General features: G+C 48.1%; 1 protein-coding gene across 1 annotated transcript; it reads left to right on the top strand.

Moving 5' to 3' along the window:
* Window positions 1–9,042: 9,042 nt before the first annotated feature.
* Window positions 9,043–11,321, top strand: Sdf2l1 (stromal cell derived factor 2 like 1). The gene is made up of 3 exons (XM_034515265.2): window positions 9,043–9,297; window positions 9,631–9,827; window positions 10,699–11,321. The coding sequence occupies exons 1-3, from the start codon at window positions 9,111–9,113 to the stop codon at window positions 10,978–10,980; spliced, it is 666 nt and encodes a 221-aa protein (XP_034371156.1). The 5' UTR covers window positions 9,043–9,110; the 3' UTR covers window positions 10,981–11,321.
* The last annotated feature ends 2,313 nt before the right edge of the window (window positions 11,322–13,634 follow it).

The following is a 13,634-nucleotide window of genomic DNA, read 5'->3' as shown; positions in this document are numbered from 1 at the left end:
AGCTGATGAATGATTACTTACAGAAGTGTGAGTGACCCCCTAAACACCTCCTTCACCAAAGTCTCACCCTAACGTGGCTAATGACATCTCCATAGCTGCATAAATAGACCCTAACCCAGACTCCAGTCCTTCCACCCTGTCTAGACTCTAGTACAGTGATTCCCAGCCTTCCTGATGCTGATACCCCTTCATACAGCTTCTCATGTGATGACCCTAACCATGAAATTATTTTCCTTGTTACTCCATAACTGTAATTTTGATACTGTTATGAATCATAATGTAAATATCTGATATTCAGATGGTCTTAGGTGGCCCCATAAAAGGGTTATTGACCACAAAGGGACACAGCCCACAGATTGAGAACCACTTCTCTAGTATATTCAGAGACCAGGAGACCTCAGGCAGAGCAACAAACGGGAAGGAAGGAATGGGCTCCATCCTGAGGGGCCTATAAATAGTCACAGCTGCTCAGATGAAGACAGTGGTGGCTGCTATGTTTAGAGGACAGGTGTTCTACAACACCTGGGGACAGCCGGGCTTCACAACAGCTGGTCCCGCTTTGACCCCAGAGCTGGTGGCCACTTCCTACCACTTTTTTTAATGTTTGTTTGTTTGTTTGTTTGTTTGTTTTTCGAGACAGGGTTTCTCTGTGTAGCCCTGGCTGTCCTGGAACTCACTCTGTAGACCAGGCTGGCCTCGAACTCAGAAATCCACCTGCCTCTACCTCCCAAGCGCTGGGATTAAAGGCGTGCGCCACCACTGCCAATCTTCTCTACCCTACTCTGCAACTTTATAGCTCTTCAAGCTCTTCAACTCCCCTACATCATAGTTTGTAGGGAGCCGAGGAAGCCCTGAGTGCAGAAAGTCCTGAGTGGATGTGTATTTTGACATAAGCACAGCTTGTCTAGAACTCCAAGACCAATTGACCAATGGGAAGTTGACAAAACTATTACTCGCATACATAGGTTCTTGAGAGGGATAGCAAAGCATTCCCCATAAGTCAGATTTTGAGTGTTTATGAATGATTGATCATTGTGTGCTAAGACTAGCAACTGCAGTTTCCTTCCCGTTGTTTACTGTAGGAAAACCCTGCTAATTAAGGTCAAAGTCTACCATTGGCTGGATAGCCTTCTAGAGTTTGGTGCATAATGGAGAACTGTAGCAGAATTTTCTCCTAATGAATTGATTGGATAATAAAGACTACAAGAAGCCAATCGCAAGGTGAAAAGGAGGAGACAGGCCTTCCAGGTTCGAGAGAGGAAGAGGGGCGTGGGAGGAAGGAACAGCCTTTTTGTACGGTGAGGCAGGATCGCAGGATCGAGAGGGGCAAGACGCAAACTGAGAACTGTTCTGCCAACGAAGATTTCCAACATAGACTAGTTGAGTTTAGGACTCAGGGGTTGTGTCATCTGTTGATTCTAAACTAAGATTGTCTGGTGTTTTCCATTCTTGGCGAATCAAGTGGGTCGGAGGGAAAGAGTATAGCAGGGGTGGAATTCGTCAGGACTTTGGGAGATTGGGCAAGGACCGAGCTCCAGGGGAGAGGTAATCATAGAGGAGCGCGAGGGTTGGGGAGAGCGCACCCGAGCGCACCCGCAGCTGTGGGAACTTGGAAGTGCGGAGCGCTTCAGCTGCAGCTGGCTACTGGGATGGGGAGAGCGATCTTGGAGCTCTGGAGAGGTACAGCTAGGTGTTTGTGGGAGAGGTGTTGGCTAGGAGAAACACATGGTCTCGGGTTACGTACTGGGATGGGAACAGATCAAAACCGCCAGTGCCAGTGATTAGCTGGATTAGAGTGGATTGTTTTTTTATAATTACACGCAACAGATGACTCCCTTGATTGGCAGGGCCTCCCCTTTTCTGACCTTGTCTGGGGCGTTCACCACCCCCCCACCCCCCCAACACCTCTACATGCATAATGTCATGTATTCTTGGTTAGATTACAGGTTCTATTTCTTTTCTCCCGTTCAACTAGCATCTGAGATTCCTGAAATGCTTCCCCATACTAATGATCTCAGGACCCTAAGCCCTCAGCCAGTGACCTTTGCCTATCCCAGATGCTCTTACCCTCAGTTCCCCAAAATTATATAAACCTTGAATCACCTCAAGTAAAGTTGATTTGCCTCCCTGCAGCCGGTCCCTGTGTATCTTCACCATACATACTCACAGGGCTTCAGCACCCCCTGACTGTCTCTGCTTCCTTTGCTCTCTTGGCCTTCACTCCCCAAGGGTGGGGAGGGTGTCACATTTACAACCTGAGACTGCTCATCTATGGAGACCTCCTACTGGCCAATCTTTCCATCTGCGTTGAACATAATAAACATGTTAAAGTTCCCAGTTGTGCCAGGTAGAGAACTACACTTTATCCCAGCTTCATTTTATATGTGTTTGTATGTCTGTCCTTTATATTCTCTTGACTAGGGAGTCAGGGTTTTGGGACCCAAGCCTTTCAGGTAGTGGCAATGTCTGCTTTGGGTGTATTAGTCAGTATTCTCTAGTGTAACAGAACATATATATGTGTGTGTGTATATATATATATATGTGTGTGTGTGTGTGTGTATATATATACATATATGTGTGTGTACATACACACACACACACACACACACACACACACACACACACACACACATATATATGGAAAGGTTTGTTAGAATGGTTAACAGCCTGCAATCCAGCTAATCCAACAATGGCTGACTATGAGTGGAAAATCCAAGAATCCAGTAGTTGTTCAGTCCAGAAGGCTGAGTGTCTCAGCTGGTCTCATACACTGAAACCCTGAAGAAGTGGGCTCTAATGCCAGTGCAGGAGTGGACTTGCTAGACAGGAGAGAGCAAGCAGGCAAAGAGCAAAAGCTTCCCTCTACCTTGTCCTTTGATATTAACTTTTAGCCAAAGGTCTGGTCCAGATTAGATCTGGATTAAAGATGTGTCTTCCTACCTCAAAGATCCAGATTAGAAATGGATCTTCCCACTTCCGTTTAAGCAAAAATCTCTCATAGGTGTGTTCTCTATTTTGGGAGTATTAGTTAATTCCAGACGTAGTCAAGTTGACAACTAAGAATTGCCATCACAGAAAGTCTTCCTGAAAGGGTCTACAGGTTCCCTCCACACAGCTCAGGGATATGGGAAGACACAACTGTAGAGTTAATTCACTCTGGCTACACCCACACTCTTGGATTCAAGGAGAGTTTGGTTATCTGTTATTCTGAAGGACTAAGGCCTTAAGGTAAGTGGATCAGGGATCCATCTGTTAGTGGAGGCCATACCAATCCTATGGTTGCTATGCCCCACTGGGCTGACCCTATTGCAAGGAAGGACTGTAGTTAGGACAAACCAAGGGATTCTGGCTATTTCTCTCTCTCTCTCTCTCTCTCTCTCTCTCTCTCTCTCTCTCTCTCTCTCTTTCTCTAAATATTTATTTTATGTATGTGAGTACACTGTAGCTATCTTCAGACACACCAGAAGAGGGCATCAGATCCCATTACAGATGGTTGTGAGCCACCATGTGGTTGCTGGGAATTGAACTCAGAACCTTTGGAAGAACAGCCAGTGTTCTTAAGTGCTGAGCCATCTCTTTAGCCCGATTCTGGTTATTTTCACTGATTACTGAAAACATATGTAGAATGTAGAGAATGGCCTTTGAGCTGTCTTCCACAGACAAGAAAATCCTGTGAGAAGAAAAATGCTAAGAGAGGGACCCTTGATTTCCAAAGACAATGGCTGCCAATTACCACACTGACAGCTCCCACTACCAAGTCCAAAAAGCATCTACCACAGCTACTAGAAGACTGGGAAAAGTCCCCTTTGGAAATCACTAATACCTTATACTAGAAACATGTGTCTTTAGCCCATGATCAAATGATCTCTTGGCAAACCATTGAGGCTGACAGGCTGAAGTTCATGTCCCTGTTTTTGGCTGTTCATGTCTGAAGCTGGAACATTCTAAGTGAGCATTCTTGTTACAATGTCTGTCCGGCATGTGGCCTTTCTAGATTCAGTCATCTAGCCTGAAGCTTACCCCCTTACTCTGTCTTTCTTTCTTTTTTATGTATATGGAATTTTTTGTCTGCATGCATGTCTGCACACGAGAAGAGAGCAACGGATCTCATGGGGCTACCATTATAAACAGGTGTGAGCTGCCATGCAGGACCTCTGGAAGAACAGCCATGCTCTAAATGATGGCACCATTTCTCCAGCCCTGAATTTCACTTTTTTTTTTCTTTTTTTCTTTTTTTGTTTTTCGAGACAGGGTTTCTCTGTGTAGACCTGGCTGTCCCAGAACTCACTTTGTAGACCAGGCTGGCCTCAAACTCAGAAATTCACCTGCCTCTGCCTCCCAAGTGCTGGGATTAAAGGCGTGTGCCACCACTGCCCAGCGAATTTCACTTTTCTTAAACCTCAGAGGCCACCACTTCCTAGAAGGGGGGGTGAGACTGCTAGAGTGTTTGAGACTGTAGCTGAGAAACCTCCAAATGCCTCAATTCTCAGTTGTTCTGCTGATAGAGTGTCACAGTGCCTGCAAAGGTTCAAGAGGAGGGAAAATAGGCACAGTGGACTTTGCTAACAGGGATGAGAGGAACACATACCTTTACCTATGCTAACAAGCTCAAAGCGAGAGATGCTGCTCATGGCTGCATTTGGAGACCAGCTACAAACCCTTCAATACTTTGGTTGGATCTCCATGAGTCTTCTGACTCAAGCTGAACTGTTCAAACTGTCTTGAGACTCTGAACCAAGAGGCAAACTATGATTGGAAGGTGGAGGGCATTGGAGACGCCATGATCACATCTGTGCAACTCCTCACAGAGTAAGCTCGGGACTGTGGTCTGCAGGGGAAGCACAAGGAGGAAACAATTCTTGCCCTGTGTCATGAAGAGCCTACAGCTTTGGATCAGCAGGACTGGCCCTTTCACAACTGTTTGCAAATAGATTTTTGGGTGGGCCAACTCAGCCCTGGATCTGGGCCTGGGTGGTAGCTGAGGTGGTCAGCGAGCACACCCCTCTCCATTATCTGTACTACCAGGATTAACTCACTGCACTGCTCCAGCTAGGCTACTGAATCCTCTCATGGGCATCTCTCCTGCTCTCACATTCTCAGGGCTGGCTCATCCACACCCACACCTCCAGAGCCAGCTCAACTGTACTGCCCAGCCAATGGCCCACTCTCTCAAGTGCTGCCGTCTGCAAGGGGCTGGGTCACCTCTCCCACTCTCACACCCTTGGGCCTGGCTCAACCATGCCCCCTGGGCCACAGCCAGTCCTACTGTGATGCCCAGGCAAGGCACAGGCCCCAGTGTCCTGAGTGCTACAGCCTGTGAGGGACAGAGACAGCTCTCTTGCTCTCATGCTTCATAACACTGGGCAGCAACAGGATAACCATGAGGAAGCCTGGTGAGGATCCAGTATTGATGGTGTCACAGAAGCCAGAGATCTCGAACCAGACCAATGATTCATTGCAATGAATATTTGCAAGTAAAGATGCATGGACAGAGGGGTGTACTGTGGGACAGACTGACATACTACAGCTTCCATGACAAGATTTTTTTTCTATGTTTTGGTTGTGTGTGTGTGTGTGTGTGTGGTTTTTATTTTGTGGGGAGGCTACAGGGGCAAAGTTTGGATATGAGGGGGCAGGGAAATAAATGAGCAGGTCTGGGGTATATGATGTGAAACTAAGAAGCAATAAAAAAATCTGTTTTCTCTATTTTTAATGATGATTCTTACACGCTTTAACCTCCCTTCTAGCCTACCACCTACCAGAAGTGGAAAAAAAAGGATATGGGGAAAGTAGACCTGTTTAGAAACTGTTCTTTAAAAAATCTCATCTGTGTTGCCAGGAAATCGGCAGTTTAGTTCACAGGTCAGTAGTGGCAGCTGGATTCATTCTCAAACAGTTATAAATATACCAGCAGTCCAGTTTGAGAGCGTGCAGTGACACAACCTAGCAGGGTCAGCCAGACATCATCCCAACCCAAACGAGTCAGCAGGGGTGACCAGGACCAATAGGAGTGACCAGGACCAATAGGAATGCCAGGACCAATAGGAGTGACCAGGACCAATAGGAGTGCCAGGACCAATAGGAGTGACCAGGACCAATAGGAGTGACCAGGACCAATAGGAGTGACCAGGACCAATAGGAGTGCCAGGACCAATAGGAGTGACCAGGACCAATAGGAGTGCCAGGACCAATAGGAGTGACCAGGACCAATAGGAGTGACCAGGACCAATAGGAGTGACCAGGACCAATAGGAGCGCCAGGACGAGTTCTTAGCCGTGCTCTCTCAGCGAGGGAAGACCAGCAGAGAAGAGCCAAGACCAGCAAGCATTCAGCTATGTAAGCAAGTCAAGCTCCGGTCACTGTCCACGGAGTCCTTTTTATACTCTCTCTAAACATCACGTGTCCTCCATGGGTCTTGCCTAACCAAGTGTCTAGCCTCAGCACATGAGTCGTCTGTCTCAGCGGACATCACTGTGCCAATTGGCCCAGTCTGTGGAAGTGGCAAGAAGCTGAGACATACCAGCACCAGAAGGTTTTCAGTGTGCTTCTCTCTGTGGAGTCCTGACAAATGAAGCTCGGCTACACAGTGTAAGATGGACCAGTACATGCATGTCGTTAGCCGAGAACCCTTCATCACGTGTCCTTTCATGTGCTTGTTTTAGCAGAACACCCTTTCATCTGAGCATCCCTTCACACGTCTACCTTAGCCTTTCATCTGTGTCCACTTCAACAAAGTGTTCCTTCATGTGTCCCTAAAAACATCATCCAACACAACCGAATTTCCAAAGAACCCTGAAGTCTCCACTTTACAAAGTAAAACAAAACAAAAACAAACAAACAAACAACAAAAAACTGGGGGGGAGAGAGAGAGAAAGAGAGAAAGTGAGAGAGAGAGAGAGAGAGAGAGAGAGAGAGAGAGAGAGAAGGAAACAATTATAAATGTCATGAGGTGAGGCCCCATAAGAGTTCAAAGAAATACTGGTTCCCCTATTTTGGCTCTGGAGTGTAAGCAGTCGTCTTCCTAAAAGAAAATCCAAGAGAGTCCCCAGAAATATAGTTTTGGGGATAAAAGAGCATTCTCGATGGATACAAGCTATGAACATATTGCAGGAAGTTGAAACAAAGGAAATTTTAAAAGGAGAAATGGAAATTACAAAATGATTTTTATAGTAATAGTCATTGGCCTCAAGGGTTAGAAGTAAACACGGTCTGCACAGAGAGACCCTGTCTCAAAAAAACAAAACAAAACAAAAAGTAAACACGGTCTACACAGAGAGACCCTGTCTCAAAAAACAAACAAACAAACAAAAAAGAAGTAAACATGGTACCAGTTTGAGATTAAATAGGAGACATGATGCTCTTGACTATGAACAACGTGCCTGAAAAGAGACACCCTCAGCTGAAGAACCACCTCCACATCATTGCCTGTGGGGATTCCTGTGGGGATTTTCTTGATCCCTATTTGATGTAGGAGAGACCAGTCCAATGTGGGCAGTACCATCCCTGGGAAGGTAGTCCTGGGTTATAAAGAAAAGCTAACTGACTGGGCATGTAGTGGTGAATGGAGAATACCTTTAGTTCTAGCACTTGGGAAGCAGAGGCAGGCCAATCTTTATGAGTTTAAGGCTATCCCTGTCCACAGAGTGAGTTCCAGAACAGCCAGGGCCACAGTGTATTCTTGTTTAATAGCTAGGGGGTGGGCTCCCTCTCATTGCGAGGTCTCAAGATGGGCTGGTCGTTAGTTTGCCACTTCCTCAAATTCTGCTCCATCTTTACCCCTACACATCTTGTAGGCAGGACGAATTGTAGGCCAAAGGTTCTGTGACTAGATTAGTATTGCAGTCTCTCCATTGGCTCCACATAAAATTAACTTTTTAGATTAGCATAAGAAGTAATGATTTTGCCGGGTGGTGGTGGCGCACGCCTTTAATCCCAGCACTTGGGAGGCAGAGGCAGGCGGATTTCTGAGTTCAAGGCTAGCCTGGTCTACAGAGTGAGTTCCAGGACAGCCAGGGCTACACAGAGAAACCCTGTCTCAAAAAACCAAAAAAACAAAAACAAAAACAAAAACAAACAAAAAACAAAAACAACAACAACAACCAAAAAAAAAAAAAAAAAAAACCAAAAAAAAAAATAAAAAAGAAACCTGTTGTCTGCCTGTCATCCTCTTTAGGAGGATGACCTCAGACTTCCTCTTAAACTTCCTGCCTCCACTATTTGAGGGTTGATTTCCGAAGGATCAAACCCAGAGATATGCACTTGATGGACAAACACTTACTCTTACTCAACTGAGCTACATCTGCAGCCTGAAACATAAACTTTGCTGAGCATCTAGGACGTGCCCAAAGTACACAGTTCATCAGCTTCTTAGTAGTGTACCTGGAGGGGCAGTTCTTTTGTGAATTCCCAAAAACTGATGAATGGATGAATGAACAGATAGATAGGATGTGTGTGTGTTTGTGTGTGTGTGTGTGTGTGTGTGTGTGTGAGGGCTCACAGCAACCTTAGGATTCTGCCACCAAATGACCCAAGTAGCTGCGTGGCTAAGAGAATTCAGAAACCTCGCGGTCCAGGAACTGACGTGAGTGATGCAGTGCCAGTTTGATTAACTCTTGGGGCTAGGAGATTTCAATAACTTTGTTATCTGTTTACATTGAGAACACAAAATCTCGTGATTCACACAAGTCTGTAGCTTTAGCCCGAGGTCTGAGTGGAGGGACGCGCAACTAAAGTTTATGAGTCCAGGGTCAAAGGGGTTCCTGTACCTACTACTCCCGAGGATTTCTAACGGGGACCAAGTGACTAGAGGCAACCAACCTCGGCGTGCACCAGTCTACAGCCGCTCGGGGACAGTCGCCGCAGTCACTGCTCTATTGGCGGGTCCTCGGAAGCGTGGACCAGTTAAAATCCTCCTGGTGTCTCCAGCCCCCTCTCAGCTACCTTGGAAGCTGGGGGTGGGGCCGCTGCACACGATCCAATAGTAGTGCAGGAGGAACGCGCGCGCGCAGACGATTGGCTGCCGTGGGAGGGCGCTGTCAGAGCCGGATTGGCCGCTGTTGAGGACGGAAGCGCAGAGGTCCGGAGCTGCTGGAACCCCGCCGTCTGGCGCGATGTGGGGCGCGAGCCGCGGCAGGGTAGCGGGGCCGGCGCTGCTGGGGCTGCTGCTGGCGCTCTCGGTGCGGAGCAGTGGCGCGTCCAAGGCCAGCGCCGGGCTAGTGACCTGCGGGTCAGTGCTGAAGCTACTCAACACCCACCACAGAGTGCGGCTGCATTCACATGACATCAAATACGGATCCGGTGCGCAGGGGTGGTGACTGGAACCGCCAGGGGGCGGAGGCTTAGAGACCAGGTGGTCTTAGCGGGGTCTGTTGGTTGTCAGGGAGCCGGGTGGTTGCGAGTCTAGACTCGCTTGTGGGTTGTGACAGACAAGCCGCAGGGAGTGAGAATGCGCCGGGGTTGGGGGGACTAAGGGATGTTCACCGGTACTTGGGATCCAGCCCGGTCTGGGGTGAGCCCTTTGGATCCTGGAGTGGTAGGGGCTGTGGGGGAAACTTTTTAGTGTTCAAGACGAGGGTCCGGAGGTCTGTGATTAACAAGAGACTACGGGTGGGGTGGGCTGTCCCTCTTCAGGCAGCGGCCAACAGTCGGTAACCGGCGTGGAGGCGTCCGACGATGCCAATAGTTACTGGCGGATTCGCGGCGGCTCCGAGGGTGGGTGCCCGCGCGGACTCCCAGTGCGCTGTGGGCAGGCAGTGCGGCTCACGCACGTGCTCACCGGCAAGAACCTGCACACGCACCACTTCCCGTCGCCGCTTTCCAACAACCAGGCAAGCCCCGTTCCGAACCCCGCCGAGGCGGCGCAGGGCAGGGACCGGAATGACAGTGGGAGGGCGGTGTGCGGGAAGGATGTAGGGGAGGGCCCCCGAGAGAGGACTCAGCCTCAGCTACTGTGAGTTGAGAGTTTCTATTCAGAAGTTTATGGAGCTCCTGCTCTGGGTCCCGTCCCCAGGAACTTAGAAGTACTGAGAGAAGTCGATGCGATTAGTTCCTATTTGGACACAGAGGTGGACCCACACAGAGCAGATAATAGGAAACTGCAGGAAGAAGAAACTCAGGCTGGGTTTGAAAGAGAAGTGGGAGCTTCTTCCTACTCCTTCCCCTCTTGTGGCTCTTTGCAGCTGGTCTGGGAGGAACACGGGGAGAATCTGACAGTGCTTTGGGGGAATTTCAGGGGGGAAAATGTTGGATAGGGAACTTGGCCATTAGCCTGGGAACTTGGGGAGTAAGGCCAGTGGGCACTACTGACACAAGAGGCTTGTACAGACTGACACAAGAGGCTCTGTGCACCTGAAGTCCTACAGTGGGGTGTGAATCTTTTTTTTTTTTTTTTTTTTTTTTTTGAGACCAGATTTCTCTATGTAGCCCTGACTGGCTGTCCTAGAACACACTATGTAGACCAGGATGACCTAAAACACCCAGAAATCTGCCTGCCTATACCTCCTGAGCGCTACATTTACAGGCGTTTGCCACCACACCTGGCTAGGGCTGGACCTTGGCTTCCATTTTCACAGCTGTGGCTGTTGAATGTCAGGGAAAGGCCCAGAGGCCCAGGATACTAGGTGCAGGTATTACAGCTAGACATGCAGCTCAGGGGAGTCTGTGCCTGTGTGTGACTGTTTCTATACCTTACACTCTCAGGAGGTGAGTGCTTTTGGGGAAGACGGTGAGGGTGATGACCTGGACCTGTGGACAGTACGATGTTCTGGGCAACACTGGGAGCGAGAGGCCAGTGTCCGCTTCCAGCATGTGGGCACCTCTGTGTTCCTGTCGGTCACTGGTGAACAGTATGGTAACCCCATCCGTGGGCAGCATGAGGTACATGGCATGCCTAGTGCCAATGCTCACAACACATGGAAGGCCATGGAAGGAGTCTTCATCAAGCCTGGAGCAGATCCCTCCACAGGTCACGATGAACTCTGAGAGCTGGGTGGGAAGCCGCAGGGCCACTCTTGTGTAAGACTTTGTTTGTAGGGGCCCTCAAGTGCCTTTATGATTAAAGAATGTTGGTTTGTGGTTATTTTTGCTGTAACCCTGGGGAAGATCTGAAGATGCCAGTCATGATTGTTCAAGTTACCATCTCACCTGTCTCAAGCACCTGTTCAATTTTTTTTTTTTTTTTGAGACTGTCTCACTATGTATCCCTGGCTGGCCTGGAACTCACAGAGATCCATCTGCCTCTGCCTCCTGAGTGCTGTTATTAAAGGTGTACACCACCACAACTGGCCCCAACCTGTTCAATAAACTAATTTTTATTACTAGTACATGAAATGTGTTTGCTGCCACCTGTATCTCAGTGCATGCATGGAGGTCAGAGAACAGCTCTATCTACTCACTTCTCACCTTTATGTTGGTTCCAGAGATGAATCTCGGCTTGCCAGCATTACATAGTACACACTAGCTGCTGAGCCATCTCACTGGTCCCAGACATTTTGGATGCTTGTCCCTGCATTATAACACTGCCCTGAACTGTGACCTCACCTGTCTAACCACAGTGCCCTCATAGCAACTGACCTCACTTCCCAGGACTTGATCTAAGGCAACTTTCCTATTGAATAGCCTAGGCCACAGGGCCCCTGCCAACTGAGGTGGGCCCAAGCTCTCCCTCATCTCTTGCTCTCAGGACCCCCATTCTTCTGGTAGTTGTGGCAGTTTTGAAACTTATCTTTGACTAAAGGCCAGTTGAGGATTCTGCCTATATACTGGAAATTAATACCTCAGGCTCCCAGACTCTTGATGTAAATGATGCTCTCCCTTACCCTGGCCTGCTCAAGGTACATCATCAGGCCCCCACTAGGACCTTCCAAGGCCCTAAAGAAAGAAGAGAACTAGGAGAGATGACTTGGTGGTTAGGGGCACAGCCTGCACTTTCAGAAGACTAGCGACTATGTCATGTTGGGTGGTTCACAACCTGTAACTCCAGTTCCAGGAGAGATCTCTCAGACCTCTTATTCCTGCACACATGTGCACAAACCTACAGGGACACATGTAATTTTAAAAGAGAAGCGACAGCTCAAGGGAAGACAACCTCCCCCCTCCAAACAACAATAAAAAAAAAAAAAAAAAAAAAAAAACAACCCACCCAAACTTGGTGGTTAGTGTTGTATAAAGGCAAGACTAGAGGGCTAGGGATTGAGTTGTGGGACAGTTGGTACTTGGCATATTTAAGGCTCTAGGTAGAGCATTTTCTAGCATGTGCAAGGCATAGGGCCCATCCCTAACACTAAACTTAGATAAAATAATGCACGTAACGGCGTGTTTAGTTTAAATAAGGAAAGAACACACACACACTAGCAGAAGGGCCCACATCAAGCAAGTGGCAGCTCCCTAGTGGGGGGTGTGGCCTCTAGAGGTGGTGGAAGAAATGACAGACTTCCTGGGCATGGCTGAGTGAGGACTCCGGCAACTAGTAGGACGATCAGTACTAGTAGTTGATTTCCTGAGGGCCAGAAAAATCCTGAGTCTGGGATGACAGTTGGTTAGGAGGGACTTGGGACAATATGGAAAGAACAGCTTACATGGATTTGAGAAATCAATTGACTTTGTTAATGTGTGGGTGAGAGAAAAGCTGTAGTCAATTTGAATCCTGAGATGAGGGAGTCATGTCTTGGATCATTGCTTTCTTGCTTTCTTGTCTGTAAGAGACCTGGTCTTTCACTGGCAAACTTTTTTTTTTTTTTTTTTTTTTTTTGAGACAGGGTTTCTCTGTGTAGCCCTGGCTGTCCTGGAACTCACTCTGTAGACCAGGCTGGCCTGGAACTCAGAAATCCACCTGCCTCTGCCTCCCAAGTGCTGGGATTAAAGGCGTGCGCCACCACCGCCCGGCCACTGACAAACTTTTATTTTGTGACTCTAGCTGGCCTGAAACTCACTATGTAGACCAGGCTACATAGTGAACTCATAAAGATCCACCTGCTTCTGTCTCCCAGGTACTGTGATTAAAGATGTGTATCACTGTGCCCAGCTCTATTGTCAAACTTTTAAATGTTTTAAAGTGTGTGTGTGTGTGTGTGTGTGTGTGTGTGAATAAGCCCATGAGTGATGTCCTCAGAGGTCAGAAGATTGTGTTGGATCTCCAGAGCTGGGACTGCAGATGTCTGCGAGCCCCCTGCAGTCCCAGCTCCAGGTGCTAGAAAACTCATTTAAATCCAATGTTAACAGCCCTGCAAGAGCAGTACTCGATTTTGACAGTTCCTAAACTCTTGAGCTTCATGTAAAAGTCTGCACTCCTTTGAGAGGATTTAGATGGAAGTGCATGCTTGGGAGGGGATTCCAGTAAGCAGGTGTAGACCTGTAGGGCTGATGGAAGGGGAAAGATGCATTGTGGGAAGGGTCTACCCTAGTACTCAGTTTCATAGGGGAAATCTCACTAAAGTCATACCATCTGAGAGGAATGGAAGCCACCAATAGGAACCTACCAAGCATCTTCTCTCATTGGCTGAGGGCTGCCAGCTGGGTAGAAACAATTGTTCTGTAGTATTTCTTACTCCATATATTGGATAAGGGCTCCAGCAGTCAGTAGCACAGGTGGGCTGTTCTCTCTGTAGAAGAGCCAAGAGAGTTTGGGTGGAGCACCC

The sequence above is a fragment of the Arvicanthis niloticus genome, chromosome 12 (assembly GCF_011762505.2).
Source record: "Arvicanthis niloticus isolate mArvNil1 chromosome 12, mArvNil1.pat.X, whole genome shotgun sequence".
NCBI classification, from domain to species: domain Eukaryota; kingdom Metazoa; phylum Chordata; class Mammalia; order Rodentia; family Muridae; genus Arvicanthis; species Arvicanthis niloticus.
The sequence above is the reverse complement of the archived record's forward strand: the minus strand, read 5'-3'. Positions and strand labels throughout refer to the sequence as shown.